Source organism: Plectrocnemia conspersa, unplaced genomic scaffold, assembly GCF_051122295.1.
Source record: "Plectrocnemia conspersa isolate PC_06_02 unplaced genomic scaffold, ASM5112229v1 ptg000013l, whole genome shotgun sequence".
NCBI classification, from domain to species: Eukaryota; Metazoa; Arthropoda; class Insecta; order Trichoptera; family Polycentropodidae; genus Plectrocnemia; species Plectrocnemia conspersa.
Window position 1 is genome coordinate 31,097,223 of NW_028277177.1, and position 24,373 is coordinate 31,121,595.

Genomic DNA, 24,373 nt, shown 5'->3' on the forward strand with positions numbered 1-24,373 from the left:
GATAAAGTTATATTTAAGTATAATATTATCCTTAAGGTAATTTATTTTCAATAAAAATATAAATAAATATATTTTTTCTTAAATAAAAAATTCACAAGATCTAAGATTTAAAATAATCTAGGGTTAAAATTAGTATATAACTTTTAATAAACATAAGTTTGGATATTTTATATTATGTATTAAACTAACTAAACCTAACCTTATATTTTAAATTTTGCACTACTAGTTACACATTTACGATCTATTAAAAATAATCTAAATTAACTCTATCTAATTGCTAAGTAAATATTTTATAACCATTTTAACTATTTTTTGTATAATAAATAAAAAATCTTGTATATTTAACTAAATGCTTGTCAGTTTTTTTAATTACGTGGAAACATTTAATGATTATTGCAAAAAATTATCTGCAAGGCTTGCTAAATCAGCACATTTTATAAAATTTAAAATTGTAATATTCAGATTAATTGCCAGTGATCATAAAATTTTATGCTGCGCGGCCTTAACACTTTAGTTTCATTACAATTAGTCTTAAAATCTAAACTTTACTCCTACAAAAATATGTTTCGTGGATATAGAGTTTTAATGTTAATTTCCTGATTATATATTCTCTATATATATTAAATAAACGCAAATGTACAACTTTGTTTCACACCCTAGTATATTTTGAAAATATGTTTTTTAATTTATTATAACATCTATTATAGAACTATCATACGTATACTTATCAATTATATTATTTTTGGTATTTTTTATTTGTCTTATATGCTCGATTTCTTTACCACTGCCTTTAAATAAATCTATAATAATTATAGATAAAATATTATATGTATTTTTATGTTGGAAAAATATCTAGAACTTGTCTAGAAGCTCGTCTAGAAGCTCACCTTTTTACTGTAATACCAAAAAGCCAAATCATTTTTACATACATTGATCAGCACGATCCTTATATGATTTTCATATTTATGAGATCGGAATTCCTGATTATTGTGTAATTATTATTAGGATCAATCATCACAGATTGAGTGTTCTAATATTTTCCTTATCTCACGGATATAAAATAAATTGATTAATATTTTTTTACATAATTAAATATAGTATGTCACTTGTGTCATTTATAGCAGCCAAAGTCATAACAAATAATAGCTGACAAACTATGAAATTAATGAAATTTCTAATCATTTCGAGTTAATATTGCGGAGCTGTGGACTTTTCAATGGCTGGTATGATTTTTTTAATTAAAATAAATATTTAATAACATATATATACTTGTATATTTATTACTCATGCTATGTTTTTAAATTCTTCATAATTTTACCAAATAGCATGATTGGTATAAGTCGCTGTCTATTAACCTGAAAGATCTGGGTACGAATTCATATGATACTTAATGATTTTAAATTTCTATCGTGTCTAGGAAATTGGAATTAGTGGTTATTATATAAATAAAATTTAGATCGATTATCACAAATTAAGTTCACCTAGATTTTTTTCGTCTTATGGATGAATATCGTGTGTGTCATGCATGCTTTATAATTAATGCATATTTTAATGCTTCATAATTAATAAAATATATGTCAGTTATTTACAGTCTGGTGTCTCACTACTTAGTAGTTGTTTATTGTGTGTATTTGCGTAAAGCCTGACATGTTCCAATTAAAGATTAATTATATAATTTTTTTAAATGACTTTTATAAACATGAGTTGGTACTGCTTAAGTAATTTTAAGTCATGCGTTATGTTATATTACTTTTATACGTATAATTTATTATCGGTTATGTCAGCTTTACATAGTTTAATACTATATTGTGTTACACATTTGCATAAATAAATAAACTCACATATTCATAGTATTACTTTAAAATGTCATATATAAATGTCAATAAAACATTTTTATTCGCGTGTTATTTCAACTATATATCGAGTTTTATACCGCAGTCGTAAACTTTTAACATCTCATTCGGCATATAAATAAAACGATATCGATTTTTATTACCCCCGGCTCTTTTTTCTTCTCGCTTCTTCGCGCGAGATAGAGTATATTAGATTTTGGCCCTTCGCCAGAGTACAATATTAAAAACGGCAGTTATTCCATGCAACCCTTTGAATATCGGGTCACAGACGCTTCATAAATCGATAACATAAGCTGGTCGGTTCACGATAGTCCTTCATGTGCGACGAAGCCTCTATGAGCGGATCAAACTGGTATGCCACCGCTCGCATAATATTAACGTGTAATAATATTGAAAATCGAGAATGGAACGTGTGTGTTTATAGGCGTTAGAGTTTATAGATATCGGTTAAATCGAATATTCTGTGTGCCTTTGACCGCAACCGCACATGTTTGGTAGTATCGGCAGATCGTGAGAGTTTAACCGCTAATGGGACGTTGAGGACGGAATCCAATGGGTTACGTTTGATGTATATGAAATATAAAATTGTCGATGAAAAATTATTAAACCCAAGTTTGGGTTTGTCAACAACCCAAACTAATAAATTTTGATTTGCTGTAAATGTCAGATTGCGAATGGTTTTACTTATCATATTTATTCATAAAAGCCGTTTTAACTATGTATATTTCATCTGAGATAAATATTTTAAATAAAAATTATAATGCCTTGATTAAAGATCTAACATAATCTCATTATGATAAATATAATCAAAACTAAGCATTGCTTAAGTCATTGTGAAGGTTTTTTTAATTTATTTATTACACCATTGTAATTAAACATCTGGAACTTATATGTACATATATAGATAATGATTAAGTAAAATATTCTAGTTCAGTTTTAAACTCACTCAAGCAATGGTTTATTAACAATGTTTAACTTTTAGTTAGACTTAGTTAAAACAACCTAATCTGACTTAAACCTAACTCATGGATAAGTTAAATTGCTTTACTAAGATTTATATTTTAATTACAGCTTAAGGTTTATTTTATAATGTAGTGTGATTAAATTCTACATTAAAAAGTCAAAAACTATTATATCTCATTTATTTTTTAAAAATCTCGGTTTTTTCCGATAGTAATTTATTCAACCAATTAGTGCAAAAACTCAATTAATTGCATGTAAAATATTATTTAATATATAAATAATTAATATAATTTAACAATAATTACTTTCATAATCGTTAAAGTTTTTGAAATTTTATATATTTGCATAACACAATTTTGTGTGAATTACTGATAATGCTTATTGATTATTTCATATTTTTTTATTAAGCTTTATAAAATCACCAGAATTAAAATCAGCTGCGATTAAATAACTTTTGGAAAAGTGTGATGCATTTTAAATACACAATACAATATCTAATAATGTTTGGAACATATTTTACATACATAAAGATCGGATCGGATTAAAATAACTAGAAATAAATCAACCGCTATCGAATTATTGAATTGATTGAAATAAAATTTTTGCGTTTTGAAACAACAAATACAATCGTTTAATCGAACCTTACAAAAATTTGCGACGCACATCTGTTTTTTCGATAAGCGTTAAACGATCATAAAAGGTGGGCTTTTCGAACATTTTGTGTCGTTCAACGAACAAATTCTGCGAATTTCGGTCATAGTGTATACAGCCACAAACTTTTTATTCACAAATGTGTTTCGCCTTATTATCTCACATTTTATAAATAAAATAAATGCGCATAAATATCTATAAATTTTAGAGCAGCACTAGTCACTCGGGCATATTGAGACAAAAACCTATTGTTCTCAAGTATGCATTTTTTTTTATATAATTTTGTTTATGATGGTATAAACGAATAATTCACAAATATTCGCTCAATTAGTTGGAAATCAGGCTAATAATTCGGATATTCGGATATGGTACTATCAATCTAAAAAATAGCCAAGTGTAGAAAAATTGTAAAATAATCATATAATTTTACGCTGCGCGGCCAAATAACTTATGACAATGAAATTCTTTTTTATATATCTAAATTAACATTTTTATTTAAAATACTATATTTAGTAGATTATATTATTTCACTTCCAGATAACTTATTTGCTTACTTGCATATCGTCATGTTTATTACGTTTTTGCTTACATAAGTTAAGGTTAGCTTTTTAACAATCAATCTAAAAAAATAGCTTAGTGTAGAAAAATTGTGAAATAATCATATAATTTTACGCTATTTTTAATTTAACATGTTTTATTTAAAATTAACATCTGAAAAAATATAAAAGTTCAGGTAAACTTTTTAACGTATAAATTTTTCAGTAATTGCACATCATAATTTGGAATCTAATAGATGTTTTCTATGATTTTTATATTTTTTAAGTGATTATACAAACAGCTAAATTTGGCATTAAGCATTTGATGCATCTCATTGTTTTTGACTCGAATCTTTAGATTATTTTGATGTTAGAATTTTTTAGATGTACCCATGTGTCCATATTTAAAGGACGGTTTTTCTACACTATATATTATTAATAAACTATTTATATAAAAAATCAGCGATGTCCTGAATAAGCTTTAAAATATTTTAAGCCATATCGCCAAGGTTTAACGCGAAAGACCAGTCTTAATATATGTATAAAATTTGAAACAGCAATTTACCTTACATGAAAGTTAAAAAATACATTTTCCACACCCCCAGCTTCAATTACAATACACACATTCGACAAAAGTTTTCCTTAACGTCCTCAAAAGTCCTCGGGGCACACATAGCTCGTTTGGCCTCGCGATGTTTTGAACCCCGCGAGCCCATTACGGGCAAAGGTCGGTCGTTAAGCTTCGATCGTTACGTGCATACGGAGCTTTTGTGCTTTTGTCGGCTCCTTCCTGTCTGCTAAGCTCAAACTATAATGCTGCGATCACACCAGCGAGCAGTTCCTCTATGTCGTTTCTTCATTGACGTGGACCTTAACATGACCCACAACTACCGCTTATCGATTAAAATATAAAGAGCACCTAGGTATATATTTTAGATATCTAATTATTTAAGGATCTGTCTTGACTTTTGTTTTAAAGTCAAAGTTTGCTGTAATTTAATTTATCTGTAGTAAGGTTCTTAATTATTTGTAGTTATTAATTTAATTTTTTTTCTCGGCTTAAACCGATAATAATTCATTAAACCAATTAGTGCGAAAAATCAATTAATCGCCTGTAAAATAATATTTAATCAAAAAAAACTATTGATTAATATTAATTATTTTAATACGCTTTAATCGCACGTTGAAGTGTAAAGTGTCTATATATGCCCCCCTCTTCAGTTTTCTTATTTAAATAACGCCCCTGGTTGGCGTTGAATGTTTAGATGTCAATACCAAATAAACATGTTATCTTTTCTAACTCATTTGCGATTGATATTTTTAATCTTTATGATTCATTGCCCGTACTTTGGCTTAATCTGCAAAAAAGTTTTCTCACGGTGGTGTTCTGTTTTAGTAAAAAATCTCTAAACCCCATATTTGTATATCACGTTTTAAAACTACGATTTTTTAGCATTATATTTCGACTCTCACGGCAGTGAATTTTTACTTTTTAACCTATTTTTGCACCTACTGATTTAATCCCTTCATTGAGTGGTTTAATTGCTTAATGGAAGTTTGGTTTAATTGATTCATACAAAGTATTTAAAACTCTTTTTATGTTACTGTTTGTGACTCATAGTGGTTGAAAGCAGTTAAAAAATAATATAATTATCTGCAAACAAATTAACTATAATTGCAACTACTTCAAAAGTCGCGTGTTATATTAAGACGTTCAGCTCGATTAAATCATCGTTGTTTTTGTATGTAAATTTGAGAGTTAATCTTGCGTCAGAGCAAACTGTGCGAAGGACGCCGCAGGAATACTAAAGCTTGTCGCAATGCAGTTTCCTTACGCCACATCTACGCGGCGAAACCCTAAACTGGATAAAAGTTTAAATTATACGCGGAGATTTCGCGAGTATAGTCTTAAGGGTCGTACAATTAGCATATATAGTATTTTTTAACGTTTTTTACCTTCATAGCGCGAGATAAGTATACTCGAATGGGTTGAAGAAAAGGATTGCCATACGGTTATTGTTTAATTATGCAGGATATTCATTTTTTAGTACAAGGATTTATACAAAGTATAATGTTTTTCGATGGCAAATTGTCGTTTTTGTTCGGCGGATGTTAGGGACCTTTTGTCGGATATGATCCATTTAAGGTCGTAACACAATTTTTATTTATTAGCTATAAAATACCAAATCCTCCATTATACGAATTTATGATAGGGACGCTCGTGGAAAATTATATTTGTATCAAAATATTAGCTTATGTACGGTGCGTATAAATAAATTGTAAGGCACAGCTGTTATAATATAATATATACGTTTATAATAATATTTTACTTTTGAAGAAATGCAAGGACATCATTTTTTTTAAATATTATGTGGAATTTTCACCGCAATGGAAATGCATTATATATTATATAGTAGTTATACTAAAGTATAATGTTTGCTCGCGTTCCACAAAGTACATACATCTGTATAATACCAAATGGATTTCACAAATGTGCAAACAGCAATGTTTGCTTTTCTAACCGATAGTGTATAAAATTTTAACACTGCTTCATATCCAGCGATTAATCATAATAATGCTCTGCTTGGAAATTTCATAGTGAATAAATTCATCAGAATCGTTCACACCAACGTTGAGTGATAAGCGGACTTTCTTTTAGATACCCTCTTAATTTATTTTAGAGGTCTTTGAGCAATGTCTTTTTAAGTTGTATAATGGAAAATAACCGTCAGAAATTCAAGCTCAATTTGTGAGAATTTTTATTCATGCTTACGAAGCAGAAATCTGTATATTTGCACTTTCGGTTTTAAAATATCATAACTACTAAGAGTCCTTCGATTAAAGTTTCCCAAAAACATGAACTTAATATCAATACCAGATTTAAAGACAATATAGCTTTACAAATAATGTGTATCTGTCAACATTGTTTCATTTTTTAAACTAAGTATAATATATTTATTTTTATTTCAATGCGATATAGAACTACTTAATCGCAATCATCATCGTAATATGCATTTAATAAAATACATGTCATGTCATAGCAGCTCAATATAAATGCAACCTGCACAGAAAAATACAACATATATTAACAAAATACAATACAAAAAAATATTTACAGAACAATTATGTAAAAAAAATATTTATTATAATCACTGGAACATATGACGCTATTTAGATTTTAAAATGTGTTTTTTTTATCTTCTGTTGCAACCTAACATGCGTAAGCCCAATACGTAACAACGGCGTAAATTTGTAGCAATCAGACATAATTAATATAGTATTAACTGCCAAACTGAAACAATATATAATATATAACTAATAATTAACTAGTTGTCGGTCTCTTACTATCGTGAGATACCGCAGCTGGCGAGTGAGTGCAAATACCGGATGCTCGTAGGGTTTTAAATTTAATTTTGCTTCTTTTTGATTTTTTTTAACAGCTGTATAACACAAAAACACAAAAAAAAACATTAAAATATATTTACAGAATAATAAAATTAAATTATATATAATAAAGGTTAGACCACAATTCGAGTGTTTGGATAAAAAAACAATACTGTAAGACAGATAGCTGTGCTTTTTAAAGATTTGTCTAGTACTTCTGTTCTTTCATGACAATACAATACAAACACTGGTAATTAAATTTCAATATCCAGATTCTGTATATTTCTTAATATCTGCTTGAATATGTACTTTCTTAGGTACATTCGTCGACGCGACTTAAGGGAATCGTATCCCAGCATAATAAAAATATATATTATTTATATTTAAATCTTTTGAAACCTTTTTTTAATATTTTTTATTAAATGTGAGTTGGCTGCATTTTTTGGCAATGATTATAGAAGAACACATTACCCTCAAGCATTTCAATTAATGCGCATATTGCAAAACAAATCTTTAAGCCTTTATTGCATATGTTTTCTATATACTGATGGAATCCTTTTGACACAATACTACTTCTGTGCGATGAAACACATTGTTATCCATTTTAAAATCAAATTAAATAGCGGTTTTGCTCTAAAATATGTCAGGGAATAACATATTTTATCATAATTTTTAACATCAAATTAAAGTTTTTTACAATTCTCAATGGAATCTATTTTAATAAATATTTAAATAATAAGTATTTGGAATAACGAATAACTTTATTAGTATTATTAATAAACAGAATAAGCATTAATGGACCAAGATTACAACCCTAAGGAATTCTTGGTGTAGCAAGAAACTCAGACGATCTAATCATTTTGTTGTAAAACTCAAACTTATTTTTATTTTAAGAATTAACGCATGACAAACTCTATCAAACGCTTTTTCAAAATCAGCATATATGATATTTACTTGATTATATAAACCGTGACTGTGGTAGGAATTTCCTTGCCGAAACGTCGGTCAAACGTAAACGTAATAAAAATGGATTAACAAATTATAATACCAGTTATTTTGTGGACACGTACGTATATCTAATTTAGCAGGTGCCAAATTTGTCTGTGGGTGTACAACGTTACCTGTACGTGCCTACCTTTTCCGTAGCATAACACATTCGTCTTACCCCCAAAGGCAATTAGCGGCGAGCGCTTTTTTTAGAGACCCCTTTCGGTTTCAGGCGGCGTTAATTGCTCCGTGGTCCCTTCGTGACCTTTTATTGGGACAATTTTAAATGAAAAACTCATATAATATTTTATACTACCCTATACCTAGGTACATCTACCCGCTTTATGACTTACGCACTCGATTAATACGAAAGTGGGACAATGCGCACGTGTCGGCTTGGAGCTGTTTAAAGTGCGCATGTAGCGAACGCATTAAAACGGAACCCAAGGAATTTTAGTGTTACGTAAGGATATGTGTATGTGTGTGTTTACTTTGTAGTACTTAGGTACACACACATGATGAATACCTACTGCGAATTTTAATTTAGAAATGTATTTAGCGAGCTTTGCGAGATATATTATTTGAGTATGATTAATAGAAATTCTTTATTTATTGAAATAGAGCTTTACGCCAATGCACATAAAAAATATGAATATATAATAATTAGATAATTTACGTATGTACAGTAATAGCTGGTTTTAAATATCCAGATTGTGAATATTCCTTACTAGCAACCTAAAAAAGTGCTTTTCCAAGTACACACGTCGACGTGACTCGAGAGAATCATATCCCAATTTCTGCACGTATCGCAAGACAAATTATATTATCTTTGAAGCTTTATTGCAAATTTTTTTATATGCTGGTGGAATCTGTAGTTCTTTTAAAATAAGGTACCCAAATCACTTCTGTGCGATGAAGCACATTATAAATTCTTTAATAATATTATGTTGTCGAAATTCAGCTGGACGTTAGTCTATGAGTGCGACAACCTAAACGCAACCCTTACCGCTTTATATGATGAAATTTACGGTGTGTTCAATCAATGTTGCCCCAGAAAACGGAACCATACGGGTGATAGGGTATACCTAAACTAGTTTTCTAGAGACGTGCTAAGTAAAATGCTAAGTAAATGATGATCTCATGCCACCGAGAGTATTTCAGAGAATCTAAAAATTCTCATATCCGTGATCCCGGAAGATTTTATAAATTCGTCAGCTCAATCCGCGCCAACATTGATGCATCTCAATAGTTAAGCTTTCGATGGCTGTAAAGATATCACTGATGCTTTCACGGAGTATATGATGAATCACATTCAGCTTCTGATTGCAAAGGAGATAATCTAGCTGGTCCTCCGTTTTAGACATAAAGTACGTTGCAAGAAATTAAGCAAAAATACATTAATAATAAGAATCACGACTCTCAAAAGATACCGAGATTATTTAGGTTGCTATACACGAAAGCCATGCTGTTGATCAATCAAATATCATTTGAAGCATACTTTTACAAAATTATTTCCTATAAAATCGAAAGAAGCCTATAACTTTTGTTTATGAGTTATTTTCGTAATTTTCATACATCATACAATCACGGAAAATATTTGTTTTTAACGAAATTTTCATTTAATGACATCTATTTTACTGCCGAATTGAAGGGGTGTAAATTCCCTTAAATGACGTCTTTATTTAAAATCCACGTCAAAAGCAATAAAATCATGCCGTCGCCGTCGCAATAGGAACACTCGATTATTTAGCGCTCATATTACGACTTTTGCGTTCTCAATATGAGAGCGCAAAAAACAATTATCCCTTCTCAGATTTATTCTTTCTCATATTACGACTTTATAATAATATAACAAATTAAATTTAGAACATCTAAACCGAATTTTGCCCAATAGGAGTGCGCAAAAAACAATTATCACTTCTCAGAAGTCAAAAATTCACGTCAAAAGCAATAAAATCGTGTCGATGCCGTCGCAGTGGGAACGCTCGTTACCGAGCGTTCCCACTGCGACGGCACCGACACGATTTTATTACTTTTGACGTGAATTTTTAACTTCTGAGAAGTGATAATTGTTTTTGCGCACTCCTATTGACCAAAATTCGGTTTGAATACACTTTGACTAATACTTTCATATTAGGATTCTGTGTTAATATTGGTAAAAAACATAGTTTAATATGGAAGTGCAGACAAATTATGGACAAATATGCGAAATGCGTACTTCTTCATCCGCTTATTTTCTTCTGAGAAACGAGTTAGCTTAGTTTGTATTTTGGACCTGACCTAATGAAAGTGTTAAAATAATAAATAATTTAAGAACTTTTTTTGGATCAAGTTGAGTGTGGTTGATATGTATAGGTTAGGTTTGGGTTTGAACAGCAAATGGATGTTTCGCACCTGGCAAATTTAATTGAAACGGGTATATTATCTAACTTTGTTATCGTTTTTATGTATGGTAGTTATTTTCATAATTTTTTATACTTCAGGGAAAGTATTTTTAATTAACAACGGGGTAAAAATAATTAGATTTTTTTTTATATTTTTTTTTTGATAATTTTAATAATAATTTATTTAACGTAATTTACTCAAAATATTTATACATATTAGGGCAGCAAATCTGAGAAATCGCGGTTCTAAATCAACGCCCGAAGTTTAATAAACTATTGCGTCATGAGCCAGTGTTTCTCAAATTTTTGTTTATAAAGTTAAATCAGTTGTCTTATATAGTACATATTTTAATATATTAATACATAAAAATTGAAAAAAATTACGATATACAGCGCAATTTCAGAGAGTTCTTACCGACAAATTTTACGTATGCGCGTCAATTTAGGTATCACTTTGTGTCGGTTTTCCGGCGAGTTTTTTGCATATTTAATTTGCGCCCGTCTGTTTGTGACACTTTGTGAAACTATTTTATGAATCCCGCACACACAGATATGGTCGTGAAACCGTGACGAGATTTTCCCAAGGATTTTACGAGTGCGACCTCCGGCCGGTTTTACGAACCTGCACCACAAGGTCTAGCAAGGCGGGTCCGCGTGTGCCTTACGAGATTTACGACTGACCCGACACTTTGATCAGGGCACAATGTTGCCCAGTAAAAGGGAAATTAAAATTTTGCCTAAGCAACGTACTTTAGACAGGGCCATTGATTAGGCTCTAAACTACCTACAATAGATATTTAGAAAGTAAGGTTTCTGAAGCATTTTCTTAATTTATTTTTTAAAAAAATGTGAGATTCGGATAAGTGATTTATCGGATGTGATTTGATGCGAAGCTTGTTTTGTATATGATATGTTATTATATAATTGTGTTTGTATTGTCCGTATGATAACTGAAGATAATACCGTAATAGGATTATGCGCTGCGTATATTTCGCATAATTGGAAATTAATCATCCGTAGATATGATACGTTTATCTGCATTTAATCATTATATAATTTACTATTCCATGACTAGCTTAATATAGATCATAAACAGCATAAACTACTACAATGAATATTGTACAAAAATATTAAAATAATAATAATGATATATACTACATATATAAAAATAATATTTTACGTCGTCGGACGACGACGATACTCGGTAATTAATGAATAAAAATCCTTCCCATTTCTCTGATTTTTTTCTTCTAAACAATTACTACAAAATATATGTTTATTTTAAACAATTTTTTTATAAGAAATACCTCATTTTTAAATGTTGTCAATGTCGTGTAGATCCTCAGGTAATCGCAAAGATTCCAACATTCGGCTCGAAAACTCGAGAGAATGCGCTCATAACTTTTGTTAATAAATTCACCCGTTGTTCATTAACCCTTAACAAAATATTTAACCCGTCTCGAAACGAATTCGCACAAAAGCGAATGTTTGCTCGGAAAATTCTCAAATTGATAGCCGCTCCGAGTTGGCCATTAATCTTGGGCTCGCACTACAACCTTTCCATGCTTTCTATTGAATTTTTAGCTTAACTTATTTATTTATATACACACTCTGTACAAATAAAGGAATTGTGAAAACAGGATCAATCTCGGTATTGTGTTTCTAGCTTTTGAGTGAGAATATGTGTACATATATGTATATAGTACGTGCATTTTTCGAATGCAGCGGGCGTAATGAATCCGGCAGCCATTTTAGCTACATTAAACCGCAGGGTGCTGATGCACTAGCCGTGTTTTTCCTTTTTCAATCACCTACTCTTCCCCGGCTTAAACCTAATGGTTTTTCAACTGCCATTCAACACTCAACTCAATGATCGCGAGTATTTTCTTTCTGTCGGAAAAGGCAAACACTCGTTGTATGAAAAACGATTTAAAACAAACACTGAGACAATAAGTATTTCATAAAGGTTTAATTTTTTTACATACAACAAAAATTTTAAATAAAATATAATATAAAGTTTTACGAATGGTTCACTCATTTTCACATTTCACAAAAAAAAGATATTGGATCAGTAAAAAATATTATTTGGAACAACTTATTTAATATAAATTTATAAAGCTTAATCTAAAATATTTTATTGGCTATTTATAATTGATTCATGTATGTATGTTTGAAATATTTTTATAATTTATAATTAATACAACACTTGTAATGTTTGCTTTCTATTGTAAAGATAACACATTTAAAACTACATTTATTTTTTGGATTATTTTTAGATGCGCTGTCTGTTTTTTAACAATAATATTATAATGTAACATTCGATCATTTCAGCTGAAGTTTGAATTAGAATGTTTCAAAAATGTTTGTTATATTTATTAGGATACTATTCGTCGACTTCAATAACGTCACAACCCAAAAAGCATATTTGTTCAATAGGAGCAAAATTTTAAAATATTTAAGGGAGCACTCACTGACTTTAAAAATATTTTTCCCTTGCTAAAAAGGTTGCCTATATTATTCGTTCAAAGTAATTTTTAGTTGTGTCGTTATTTTGTATTTAAAACAATTAAACTTGTTTTTTAATTGAATTTAACTGTAAGCTAATTAAGTTTGTCTCATAAATTGTTATGATTTTATTGTGATATATAAATTTAAAATGTTATATTGCACCATATATTTTATTTTATTAAATACAAAACAGTGATTGACGTAATTTATATAAAATATAAATATACAGTTAATTTCCGTAATTTATTGTTTTTACAACATAAATTTACAGACGCATAATATAGTGATTTTAATAATTTATTATTTTTTTCAATTCAGAGAATCATGACTCGTAATTCCGAGATTTAGATTTTTATTGTATTTACAAATTCAATATTTTTAGCTATATATCTAAATTTATTTTAACCACTAAAACGCCAGCGACTCACTGATGAGTCACTTTTTTTTATTGAATATATAAAATATAATTGAATATATTTTTACTATTGCTAAAAAAATAAATGATTTTTTATTATATAAATATATTTTTAACGGTGCATAAAATACAATTAACATTTTCTCATCAACCATTTAAAATGTTCAACTTATAACCTAACGACGAATTTCTGAAAAAAAATCTCTACTACTCAAACTGTCAAAACTTCGAGTTCTAAAACACCCTCCATTGAAATTGCCGACCTTCAAAACTAACTAGCTTTCGTCCAAAAGCATTTTCCATCGACCAGGGGTGGCACGTCAATTTAGCGACGATATTAAGTGTCTGGAGTGGCAAATAAGAAGAAGGAGAAGAAGAGCGCCCCCGGCGTCGGCTCGCTAATTAAAACCGTAACGCCCGTCGTACATCATAATTGCATTAGTCGTCAAGTGAAACCGTGTTTAAACGTGTTACGACAAAATTAAGTGCACGCCTTTAATGATCACAGCTCACAGCCGGATTCCACGGACGCCTTTCACCAGACAATTACCCACCAATCTAGATGCCAATTTAGGCGGCATGGACGGCGATTAGAACCTTCCCTAATGCACTTATGCGAAATGAGGCAAAGCGGCCATTTTGTGTGAGAGTATACATAGCTCCAACTATATCAGTGGTCCATACTAAAATTTTAATGCGGATCGCAAAGCATCTATTTAGTAGCCTTTATAACTCTTGATTAATGCACTCGAGATGAACAACGTATTTTAATCATTTTTTATTTTATCTTGATTGACATAAGTTAGTAATAAATTTATGTATATTAGTTCAGTGTTTTAATAGGTTTCTTCGTTGGATCATCACCATGGCAACATCTTCCTGATCGGGGTCAAATTGACTCTAGTAGGGAGTCCGTGACTAAATGCGACTCCCTAACGGAGTCAGATTGACTCCCTTCAGGTGCTTCAACTCTGAAGAACATCAACATCATCATCAAGAAGAAGATTTAGTATATTTATTTTAACGATTGTTAAGTGTCGTATTTATATAACGATTATATATTTTTATCTAACAGACGGCTACTTTTAAGTGCGCTATTATTATATATGATGTAACAAGATTAATTAAACTGTATTTATACTTACCAGTAAAATTGAAAATCATGCAAAAATCAAGAATTAAAGATATGAACCAATGTATTAAACTAATTTTGTCAATAAAATAGTCAATAGTATATTTTAAAGTAATGTAGATAAAGTCTGAGTGAAAAAACATACCAAAGATGCAATAATAATAAAAGTTGGCGGATGAATTGTCCGAACGTCCGAATTGGGTCAGATGGTTTATTTTTCTAAGACAAATAAAGCTAGATGTTACTGTTATTATTGAAAAATTGGGTTCGCTTTGAAATCCAGACGTTGAGCTGGGCCAGTGGATACGAAGAGAGAAGCGGCAGCTTCTGTGAAATTGAGTCGGCCTCCTCTTGGTTGAAGTCTAAGCTCTTGAAGCTCGGATGCCTTGAACTTCGAAATAACGTTCAAGTGTAAATGTCAGTGGAAGTGTCTAATAAGATCTCAAAGGAGTTCTAAGACAAAGTAATTCTTGTTTGCCTGCATTTCCGTATTTATATATATATCCATGCGAGATTTTGAGGTCCGCTTCTTTTCTGTGGGACGGCTAATTACAGAAGTATGTCGAGCTTTTTAAAACAAATTGCTGTTAACCGCTAAAGCAAATTATAAACGGCCGTTTTAAGGGCAATCCCGAATGCACGCATATTTTTTTCACAAGATGACGGATATTTTATTCCTTTATGATTTATGACACTACTCACAGTGATCTCCCATTTTAACAATTTAAAACTGGCTTTTATATGATTTATTAGCATGAATTAATCCCTCTCGTTGTAAATATCAGGTTGTCTTATTACTTCTTGCGTTTTTTTTACGTTTGAAAAAATGTATAACTTATTATAAATTAACGATAATACCATTATTATTTTGATGCTTGTTAACAGAAGTATCAATTATGCTATTTAGTAACGGAATATTTTTTGTTCTGATATTTTCAACCCCAAATCAACAGTGACAATAAAGATAAAATAATCTCAGTTAAGCTATATTATGTTTTATGAGTTTCAACTCGGTCATAATGCAACAATATCAATTAAAAATATGCACAGTCCGTCCAAGATATGAACGCTCATCGTCACAGTATTGGTGAGAAAAAATAATACGGTGACCATGTGAAATTATATGTGCAATTAATTTTACTTTTTTAATTTAATTTGTTGAGGAAAGTGTAAAATATCACTTTTTTACTTATTTTGTTTATTTATATACATATTTGACTCAAAAACATGATAGCAATTTTGAAATCACTCTCCAGGTTGAATATCTATTTAATATAATATTTTTTAAAATACCAATAGAATATTACAGGAATTGTTTTATTGATTACAAAATTACACAATATGACAATAATTTATAATAAAAATATAACACTTTATCATTTTTAATTCAATTTCTAATATGGTCCCCCCACCCTTAAAACAGCCCTGCTTTAGTATTGGTAAAGTTTTACTGTCGGTGTAAGCAAATTCGCGGAAAACTGTATATGTGTGCATGCATGCATACACGCACCCTTATTTCCAACACAATGATGATGAACGCTAACATCTTGGATAGACTATAATGTAATAGGCAAGAATGCCTTAAATTCAGAAAATGTCAAATGTGGTTCTAAAAATTTCGTTCCCGGAATTTTGACATTGATTGTCTACGTAAGGGCGGATAGTTCTTAGTGGTTGTTAGTGAGGATATTAGGACTGTCATCTAAGTAGGACACTTGAAAGAATACAAAAACGCGTCTTAAAATAATTATTGAGCATTGCGGTCCTCTTATTTTTTCCATACAAAAAAATCATTTATTGTTAAAAAAAAATCAACAAACACAAAAAAAATCTAATTACGATTCTGCTTTTTTTTAACAAAAAAAAACTTAAAAGGAGAATTGACAGAACAATATTTAAGATTTCACACTTTACGACCAAATGACTCTTCAGGATGTAAAATAATACCAGCTTACAAAAAAATAATGCGCTGCGCAAATAACACATAACTGATTTGCTCTATTTGATTAAATAAAGAGATATATCCCAAACGTTAAATTCATTTCATTGATTCCCTACAAATAAGAGAGAAATTTATCGCTACGCTGTCCAACGAAAATGTTACAATCTAACATCGATATACGTAAAAACTTCGCATTTAACTCTCCTGGAATATTTTTTTTATTTTTTATAATAATTTTCATTTCTATAATGATAATATTATAATAATAAGCGTAATTAACAAAATATTATAAGTTAGGGTAAGAATGGTTATGTATAATTTTTTTGCAAATTTTATTTTATCTATAATACTATGTTTAAAATATTCAATAGATTCCCTGATATTGTACAAAATTCGGTGAGTAACTAAATATTAGGTAAGATGGAATGAACGAATTTGGAATTATTATTATTACAGTGAGCAAATAGAGGCGATTCATAAAAGCCGTTTGAAGTAGCAAAGATTAATTAATAAAAATATTCTCACAGAGCATACAATATTAGCGTAAAATATCAACAAAAATTACGCTGCGCGGCCTAATGCATTTTTATTGTCTTAATAAAATAGAAATTTATGTTTAAATAATTACTTAGTTATATATATATTTATTTAGTTACAGAATTCTAGTTGTATGTTTAGTAATGCTAGTTATATATTTATATAACTACTATAATATCTGTCGGACCCACACTGTCGTGAGGTACCGCAGCATATATTTTATGTAAATCTATGTATTAAATATTAGATATTATATATATATTGTTTAGTTAATTTATCTGTATTTATTTTTAATATTATTATTTGTGTTTCGCCACTTAGTAAATCACTATTTTTTTAAAGTTGAGTAGACCACAAGGTTTGGCTATCCTTGATTTATAGTGTCAAATTACTACAACGACATCGTTTAACCGAGCAATTTACTCCGTATTGTATCTCGTACCAAGTCTAGCCTTTGGCACTTTCAAAAGTCAGTTGCAGACTGTCTAAATTAAATCAGCTTTGCAAATGAGCCGCATTTACATTATCTTATCCGGACGCGTCCGGAAATTGATTACCAGTGTTGAGCGGCTTTGGATTCCTCAGAGTTTTCCTAATGAAATTAAACAGAGTGACGACGAGCAAAAAGGGTGGAAATCGAAACGATCGTACAATACAGTTTTATTTCTCTGAGATGGATTGTAGAGCAATAAAATTGCGTTCCATATTTATAAATCGTCTCAAAGTCACCCCTACGGTATTATACGTACATGTACCGTACGTGTCAACGATCGTGTGTGAAGCTTTCAATTTCAATTTGCAGTCGGAAAAGCGGATCAGGTAGGAGCATGTTTAGTGTACAATCGCATCGGAGTGTGGCAGGGAGAGTCATGCAATATGTATTTTATATCTTTAGAACGTGTAAAAGTTTGCGTTTTTACATTTAAATGACTTGACGGGGAATTGCATTTTAAATATTGAGTCTACAACGAGTTATAAAGAACATATTGAATAACCAATAGTGTATTTCAGGATAGTTATATAAATTATTTTGTGTATACTCCACTGCTTCTATGGGATTGCATTACTTCGGTGTTAAAGATATATTTATTATCGGAGTCACAAACTCTTATGCTGTCACCAGCATTTAACCCCATTTAAGATATTTGTTAACAAAAAAAGTTCTTATAAAAAAGTATAAATCTTTATTTGGCTCTTATACCATTGCCGAAAAGGTCGAGCCACTAAGTCGATAAAATTATGGTTATCTTGACATTTCGTAAGTTATTTTCTTAATTGTCAGACTCTTTTCGTTCCGATACTTTATATACCTACGAAAGATTTTGTCGGCGTACCCAATAAGGTTACTACGCAAAATCTTACGATAAATTCGGTCGAATATGGAGCGCAGAGGCGGAATTGGAAAAATATCCTCGGCGAGAGGTCGATCCCTTTGGGAAATCATGGTGGTCAATTATATGTCATTATCCGGATCTCTTCCCCGCTAAGACTCAGACATAATTAATTGTCAGAGCATTCCGCCCTAAGCTTTCGACCGAAAAGCACAATCGTACTGGGTTTTAATAAAGGAGCTTATTCAAAAAAACCTTCGGTGCCTAATAGGATTACGAACAAGATGCCTCTGCGCTTTTTATTAATACCGGTAGCAATTTTTATCAACAAGAATATATAGTGTGTTTATTATTAAACTAAATGTGCTATTTAAAAGGGCTTTCGATAAAGTATGACATAGTATAATATATTTTCATATAAATTTGTTGCTTTAATCACAAATAATATAAATTTGAATTACTTCCCAAGCATAGCTTTTGTTGTTTCTTAGCAGCATAATAGAGCTACCAACATCTTGGATTACATTTTGCTATACCTAGAATCAATAAAATTAATAATATTAGCTTTTAATTCGTGCAATATTGAATCAAAAATTCTGTCCGGTTGCAAAAATTATGTAAATTTCTCGGTGACTAATGTATATAAAAGTGTTTAAATTTTAATTTATATATACTATTTTTACAATAATGTATTTTTTTCCTTATTTTTATTTTATTTTAATTTATTTTTTGAAACGTTTTTTCTTTAAATTTTTTTAACTGAAGTCATTTTTTTTAATAACTGCAATGTCAATATGATTAAACTACGGCAGTTCAGCTCATCTATTTTTTTTATTTATCGCCAAATATTTCTCATCTAGACACTCGCATTCCTTAGTCGTATTATATAGTAAATCCTGAATTTTTAACCAATAAGGATACCTAATTGCATTATATTGTATTTTATTAAATACGTTAACAAAGGTTTACACAATCTGAACTTAGTACGGAGGAGCGATCTTTCCGCGCAAAGGCACAACGACACGAAACACGTAAACGGGACGTTTTGAATAATGGCTTATCTTGTTCCGTGCACGTGAAAGGAATTGTTCCCGTAGAAGAATTGCTCATTCCGATCCCATCGGAGCTTTTAGTTCCTCCGGGATCCAATTAGCCGGTCTCTCCTCGTACTCCCCTCTGCGCAGATAAGCCGAATTACTAATTTGTGTGTGTGTCATTGTTTCAAATTGCTAACGTGACACCTTTTTGTATTGTCTTGCAGTACAACATCAAAAAGCGAGAGGAGGTCGTCGAGCAGATGCCGGTGGAGCCGGACAATCCCCTGATGCGTAAAAAGAAGACGCCAGAGGAATTGGCCGCGGAAGCTGAGCTAGAAGATCAAGACGACTTCACGAGTAAGTATTTTATCAATAATTTTACCATATTCTCTGAGCGTTATTTTTTTAATACACACAATACAATAATTGTTAGCTTATAATATTTTTTATTTTTAAGAAACAAGCATCTGAAAATATAAAATAGTATATTAAATTGCCATAAAAATCCCTTATCATTCAATGTCGCATTACTTGCATATTAATAACGCCATTTGCTGTGTTATGTTAAATATACTAAATTATACTAACATTAGTATAAGTTATGTTAAGTCATACAAAAAAGTGATGGATGAAAATATTTAACTATAGAACTATATTCTCTACAACAATATATGATTATGTTTGGGTATGAGCTAGTAAATAATGATAAAAACAGCATCTGAAGATATTAAATGTTGTATAATATTATAATAATTTTTAGTAAAACACATAAGCCAAAGGTTCGCCTCCATCGTTGTTTAACCATGACTTTTAACCATTTCCAGTAAGGTTGTATTTTATAAACACATTAAGGTTTAACTATTTAATTATAAATAGCTCTGCCATAGACCTCATGGTTTTATGAACCTCAATTTTTAACTTTTCGCTAATTTCCATGAGCGTTAAGATTAATGAAAATTCAAGCAGTTTAATACATGATAAAGTATTAAACTATATTATATTTATTTTACAATTAGTATTTAAAATTACACTGCTTCGTTATGCTTCGTAATATCTTTCAATATAATATCGACTGTTTTTTTAACACTTTTGCTTTGAAATTATTAAAAAATAATATTTAATTTTAATTTTATTATTATTACTAATACACTATAATGCATATTTTATTTTAAGTAAAATTTTAGCTTAACGCTATATTTACTATATACTATTATATTTTTTTTAAATTGGGAAAAATCTTTTGGCTGTTTTGATGTTGAAATTAATTTTCTAATGCTTGTTACTTTTAACTTTTTATTATTAATAAATTTGATTATGGCATAAATAATAAATGAGCTTTTTTTAAAGTGGTATAAGTCCATTTTTGTAAAAAAAAAATGAGTTAATAATTTCGTCTTTTTATAATTAGAATTACACAGTCAATGTTGCACAATATCCTCATAAATATTGAAAGTTCGTTCGTGCTTTTCATACTTGTTTATTAATAAATTTGTTAATTATTTCTTAATAAATTCTATTATTTGTTTTCTCACGGGTCTTCGTATTAAATATTATTTTTTACAAAAAAATACATTTTTTTAAAATCAATTTCAATTACAATATATATTTAATTTAATTTAATTTAAAAGTACTATTGTTTATATTTTTAATAATTTGATATTATTAAAAGTGGTATAAGTCCATTTTTAATAATCACTTATTTTCTTCAACATTTTTAATAATTATTATTGCACAATAAAATTTAAAAATGTTATAATTTTACCCTATAAACATTTTTTGAAAAATGTTCGTCATAAATATTCTAGCTAAGTCTGTTAGCCAGCTTTCTCCGCCATTTTGTTTCGAAACACCAACTATTCAAAAATAAAAAATAATATTACCGCGTTTAAGAGAATCGTAAAAATGGCACATTATAGAAATTAAAATTAGCTATTGTATTTCAAAATGGTATTCATTATAAAATCATAATTCTGTTAAAAAAATATTTTACTGTACATGGATGTACAATATAATATAAATTAAAATAAAATAAAAATAGTAAATATCATATGGGTGTCAATAATTTTATTTATTTCCTGTAAATGTTTTGTTGTAATATGACATGCATTAGCCCAATGCGTTACAATGCAGTAAATACAATGCAGTAAATACAACTAAATAAGTAGCGTGAGACTAGACAGAAATCAATATTTTTATTAATTATAAATTATTATTTATTATTAAATCTAAGAAAACCTAAAAAAGATCGCAATTTATACAGTCAATAGTTGATTATAATAAATATTTTTAATGAATAAATAAACATTTTTATATAAAATAAATAAATTTTGTGCAGATTCTATTTATGCCTTATCAGCTCTTAATTTGAAATAAATTTTGAAACTATGCTTTTAAAAATTATTATTTAAATATAAAACATAAAATGTAACTTAAAATCAAATAAGTATAATATTGAATAATAAAAATTATTTTTAAATAATTTTTGTAGTCAATAATATTTTATTACATGAGAGGCGTAAGCCCAATGCGTTACATTGTGGAAAACAGAATCAACTATAATTAAATAAGTAACGAGACACTTCACAGAAATCAATATTTTTTTAGTCACTTACATTTTATTATTTATATAATATATTAGTATTTCATCTCGACGGAATTTAAATTATTTATCACAATAATTATCCGTGAGATTAGTAAAATATAGGAAAACATAAAAATGATCCCGATTTACGCAGTCAATACTTTAAAGTAAACATTTTTTATATAATATAAATTAATTTCGTGCAAATTTTATTTATGCCATATCAGCTCTAAATTAAATATATACTCAATATTTGCAATCCTTATGTAATTGTGAGTTTCTTAACTCGTAATAAAGACACATATTTAAAAAAAATACCATTTAAAAATATTTTTTAATGGTATTTATAATAATTTATTATATCTTAAAATAAAAAATGTCATATTTACGTAAGTGTGATTTATTTATTTAATGTACATTTTTCGTTGGTACATGACAGGCGTTAGACTAATGCATTACAATGGGGGTAAACACAATCAACAACTAAGTAAATATTGAGGTACTAAACAGAAATCAAATCTATTTTATTAATAGTACATATTTTAATTAAACGATGCACTATGCACGACGCTATTTATTTTATTTTAAATATGTATCTACGATTTCAGGAAAATTTAATTTTCAGAAAATATAAATTGAAAAAAAATACGGTGTATATTAGATTCAAATCCAGGTCTTTCATGTATATATTTTAGAAATTCATCTCTACTATGAAGTCTTTCTTTATAAACAAACGGTTTTAGTGTTATTATCGTATGTGTATTTTTCGCTGTAAATCTATTGTGATTTCTAACTCTTTTCTTTTTTATTTTCAGAGCTTAAAAACACAATCGAGACCCAGGTGAACGAAATAAAGTCTCAGATCGAAAGCAAATGCGTCATGCAGTGAAAGTTGTGACCGACAGTAAGAAAATTCGTTGAGAATGAGCTGAATACGAGTTACCATCATACCAACATATTATATATGACATCATATAGCATCAATAAAAACCTATATATTAATACATATTATACACATCACTTAGGGTAGAACGTACGAAAGCAACGACTGACGTAATCCATCAATTCGCATATTGTTATTTGTATATGTAATAATGTAACGGTTTAATTAATGTATAATCTTATATAAATAGTTAACTCAAAAATATGACCATAAAGTGTGTAATGTTCGTTACATTTTCGCTGCTTTCGTATGTTTTCAAAAATCGAAGGTTTCAACTGTCATCAATCGTTGTTTTATTATTAATAATACGTATGTATCGATTATGCCCCTCGTGTAACCTATATACTATATTATATAATCATGCCTTTACATATTATTAAATTATATACCCAACGCTTGGTCGTCCATGATATTAATTATGTGTGTAAGTGTGTGTGTATTATTTTTATTTATCAATATCGCATGAGATGGGACATTTTTTACGTATCACAATCTAGGTACTTCTGCATTGAACAAATGCCCGACCACTTCCAGCTGCTCTGTGTTTCGTTTGAGAGGGGCATAGTAACTAAATTGTTGATATTGTTAAAAAAATATAAAAAAACGAAGTGAAATCCGTTGATAAAATAATTTAGGTAAAACGAAATGGTGAAGACTAAAAAAACAGCGCTTGTTGTCAAAATTTAGCTTATAGAGTGTTAAAGTATTTGTTACACATGAAAACTTTATAGTGATTAACGATTATTACTAATGAGATATGAAGACGACGAAGAAGACGAAGAAGAATAACCTCTATGAATACACTTGATTAGGTATTATTATAAAAAAATATGATTAACTGCAGAACGTCGGTTTAGATAAATGTGAGAAAGTGTATCGTGACTGTTATACTGCGATACGTTCATCCGAGAGCATTCGTTACATTATACAATGAATTTGAAGCAATAATATTTTATATAAATAGTAATTATAAATAAATGTATACACATATTTCATTGAACGTCGCCATTTTTGTACGTCTTCTGCATCATTGTGATATTTGACCGAATGACGATCCGTATTATTTCATAATTTGACTCATGTTATAAAGTCGCAGTTATCGGTTAACCATACACTTTCTAAAATATATAGTCTTTCAATCCGTTACAAATTTATACATATTAATATGTAAAATCCAAAAAAGAGAGTA

At 29.3% G+C, this 24,373-nt stretch overlaps 1 protein-coding gene across 2 annotated transcripts in view; it reads left to right on the forward strand.

Annotated features, from left to right (window-relative positions):
* The window catches only part of cpx (synaptic transmission protein complexin), a 219,205-nt gene extending 195,666 nt beyond the window's left edge, over positions 1-23,539 (forward strand). For both annotated transcript variants that reach the window (XM_088202433.1, XM_088202434.1), the window contains 2 exons: positions 19,885-20,017; positions 23,057-23,539. In XM_088202433.1, coding sequence (XP_088058559.1) covers positions 19,885-20,017; positions 23,057-23,130 — 207 coding nt within the window. In that variant the 3' untranslated portion in view covers positions 23,131-23,539. The remainder of the gene's footprint in view (positions 1-19,884; positions 20,018-23,056) is intronic.
* Positions 23,540-24,373: the final 834 nt, after the last annotated feature.